General features: G+C 29.4%; 1 protein-coding gene across 1 annotated transcript; it reads right to left on the reverse strand.

Annotated features, from left to right (window-relative positions):
- Positions 2,368-3,367, reverse strand: LOC109326372 (the record flags this gene model as incomplete). The annotated part of the gene is made up of 3 exons (XM_019559061.1): positions 2,368-2,813; positions 2,916-2,966; positions 3,212-3,367. Coding segments are annotated over 3 exons (456 nt in total), but the record flags the coding sequence as incomplete, so codon positions are not given.

Consider the following 3,367-nt stretch of genomic DNA (forward strand, 5'->3'; position numbering starts at 1 on the left):
GAAAAATCATTTTAGGTTGAATTTTTGAAGTTAAAAAAGAGGGTTGTTTAGAATTGACTTACCATGACTAAAGTAGGCATAACTTATACAATTATATGATTTCAATCAAAAGTAAATTAATAACAAAACAATTAAACACATATATGGAATTCTAAAGCAGAAAACAAAAACATTACAGAACATATTTATCAAAATTAAATAAGTCATAACTCACTTTAATATTGCATTTTGATGTCAAATTATGCATAGGGGTAATCATTTAGACATACTATATATTTTTGAAAAATATTCACACTGAAATCATTTATAAAAGGAAGATTTATACACATTTGAAGTTGAAGATTTATACCAATTTGAAGTTATTTTTTTATTCATTTATGTTGATGTTTAGTTTAATATCCATGTGAGATTCAAATGATTAATGAGTAAAGTATTATCGATAAAATTGGGTTGTAGCTCTCAATGTATTAAAATATGTAGGACTTGAATGTTTTTTATATCACACAATAAAATAAATTTTGTTATTGCCTTTGGACAAAATGATGAAAGTAAGATATCAAGAATGTAAGAATGATTATTAAAGTAAGGAAATGTGTACTTGCTAACTAATTTAAAGTGTGTTGGAATAATGTTTTAACTGCGAGACATTAAAATTAATGTTAAACTTCATATAAAGTTAGTGAAATATTATTGATCTCAATTAGTGGTGTTCAAGTTATAAGTGCTTATGTTGTAAACAAAACAACTGATAGAGATTTTAATAGATATTTTTGAGGTGTAACCTATATTATGTTTTATATATGAAAGTTATTATGAATGTATTTATTATTATTATTTTGGAAATAAAAATGTAAAAAGTGTGCACATTGAAGAAAATAGATATATCTATCATAAATGTTTCAATAGATTTATTTTTAATTATTATTTTGAATATAGATCTTACAGAAATTATGCACTTTTGTACACGTGTACGACATCACTACAAGGACGAATAATTTCTTCAATCTAGAGTAATACTTGCATTAATAGTTGAGATTGTTGATCAAATCAATGAATATGTTATGAGTAAAATTTCAGGTGAATTTTTTAGATGTTTTTAAATTTTCATTATGTTCAACATAATAAATTTATTAAACTTATACTAATAAATATTCTAACATATAACTACATGTGAGAAAAATGAATACGTAAGTTCAGATATGTCTGATGCTAATGAAAATGAAATATTCAACATACTAATAAATATTCGTCGAATGTCTTATTTTATACCTTATTTTACATTGTGTTTCAAACTTTCTTCATAATAATTATTTAATATCATCATCTCATTCTTAACAATTCTACATAACAATAGAATACATAGAAATCTTTTATGAAGTAACCTCCATATTATTCTTATTAATAAATTATCCTGATATTTTTTAATTAAATTTGTGCAAAATACATTATCATGTGTGGATACACGGATATCCTACTAGTTCAATATAAAGTAGGCACCTCGATGTTGGTAAAAGAGATTTGATTCCTTCTTAATTAGCATGAGATAACATAGTAAGTTAAGACCATTGCACTACTACAAGAGGTTTGGTAATATAGTTCATCATCTTGTTGTTTTATGTAGATGGCATGTGGTAGGCCCTAAAAGAGACGGAGCCTATCCAATAAAGGCACAATTGGCTAGAGAGTTTAATAAGACAGATTCTAGACGAACTAACAAAATTTTAGGGATGCAAATTCATGGAGACAAAAAAGATATGAAAATTTGACTTTCTTTCGAGAATTATTCAAAGAATGTTTTAAGGTGCTTTAACATGATTATATGCATTAATAGTGAGAAAGGAGTCATAATAATGAGTATTAGAATGTTGTTAAGATGGTCCTAAGATAAAACAAGGAGTCTCAAATGATGCATTATGATTTGGAGGATCAGAGTTTATTATGAGAGGATATGTCAGTTCAGGAATAACTAAATGGTTAATCTTAAGCCAGGGTAATAAAACAAGATGATTGGCAGCTACTTGTCATCTTAATATCTTACCATATTGTCTCGTTCTTTTGGTCTTTCAGGATTCATGAATGTTACCCTGATTCAAATGCCAAAGTACTCAACTTTATCCATTTCAAATGATAATTTCTTATCTACCAAAAAAAATTATAATTTCTTAGCTGCATGGATCTCCTAGAATCACTTTAATGCTCTGAATCTGATATCACCAATTCATCCATGAACAAGTAGAAGATTAATACCACAATCCACAGACAAAGAGGAGGGAATTAGTAGTTCATTTTTTGCACTACAAATCATTGAAATGCAAAATAGGTAAACCAATGTGCCAAACAAAATAGGGAATTAGTAGTTCATTTTAATATATGTCCTTTTTTTATAAATTACATCAAACACAAGACCCAACACATATGTTTTACCCTGTTCTCGCATGTTTATGAAATGCTATACAAGACAAGGAAATAAAACAAAGATCAATGCTAGTAACACACTCTTTCATTATCAGATAGAATTCATGTAGGAGAGCCTACTATATAGGAAACAAACTCACATGATTTAGTTAGTTCCACATGAAATTCATCATTATAGAGTGTTGAGAATAGTGTTTTGCTAGTACTTCAATTCTCAACAATGATATATCATAAAAATATGTGATTTGAAGTAAAAAACACAACCCAATATCACTGAGTTCTGTAGTAAGGTCACTGATTTCCATTCCAGATAATCGGATTGCGGCTTTGGTATTAGGAAGTTCCTCCCTTGTGGTATCCATAAGCTTCTCCAATGACTCTGCTGCTCTCTTGAAAGCCTTTAGTAACATCGAAAAATTAACACAAAAAGTTACTCACAATCAAATTAACCCTACACACCAATTCCATCTGCATAATCCATTTCATTTTAGAACACAAACCAGAAGCGTGGGAATTGCAGAACAGAATAACCATGTTGTGCATATAGCAGTCTACAGAAAACAAAGAGACATAGAAAACTACATACGTTCAAGAATGTAATTGCATAAAAGACAAAGGAACAAACAATGAAAATATGTTGTCCCAAATCATGTCTCAATGTATCATATGATGTTAGGTGCCAATGAGAACATCAATTAAAAAATTTAAACTATCATCTTTGCTTCATTTTCACGGGCTCGGGGCGAATAAAACAAGATTTGAGATAACATATTTTTATTTAAAGAATGAGGAATGCCACACAGGCAAGGGCACTGAGAAAAGTGAGATGGAGGTGGGGGAGGTTCCAATGACAGAGTTGAAGCAATGAGGATCCAACGGTGGAGGTGTAATGTGATTGTTGGGGTTGTGACCCATCAGAATCAGAGGGTGATTGTAGGGTCAAAGAGCAAAA

Source organism: Lupinus angustifolius, chromosome LG14 (assembly GCF_001865875.1).
Source record: "Lupinus angustifolius cultivar Tanjil chromosome LG14, LupAngTanjil_v1.0, whole genome shotgun sequence".
NCBI classification, from domain to species: domain Eukaryota; kingdom Viridiplantae; phylum Streptophyta; class Magnoliopsida; order Fabales; family Fabaceae; genus Lupinus; species Lupinus angustifolius.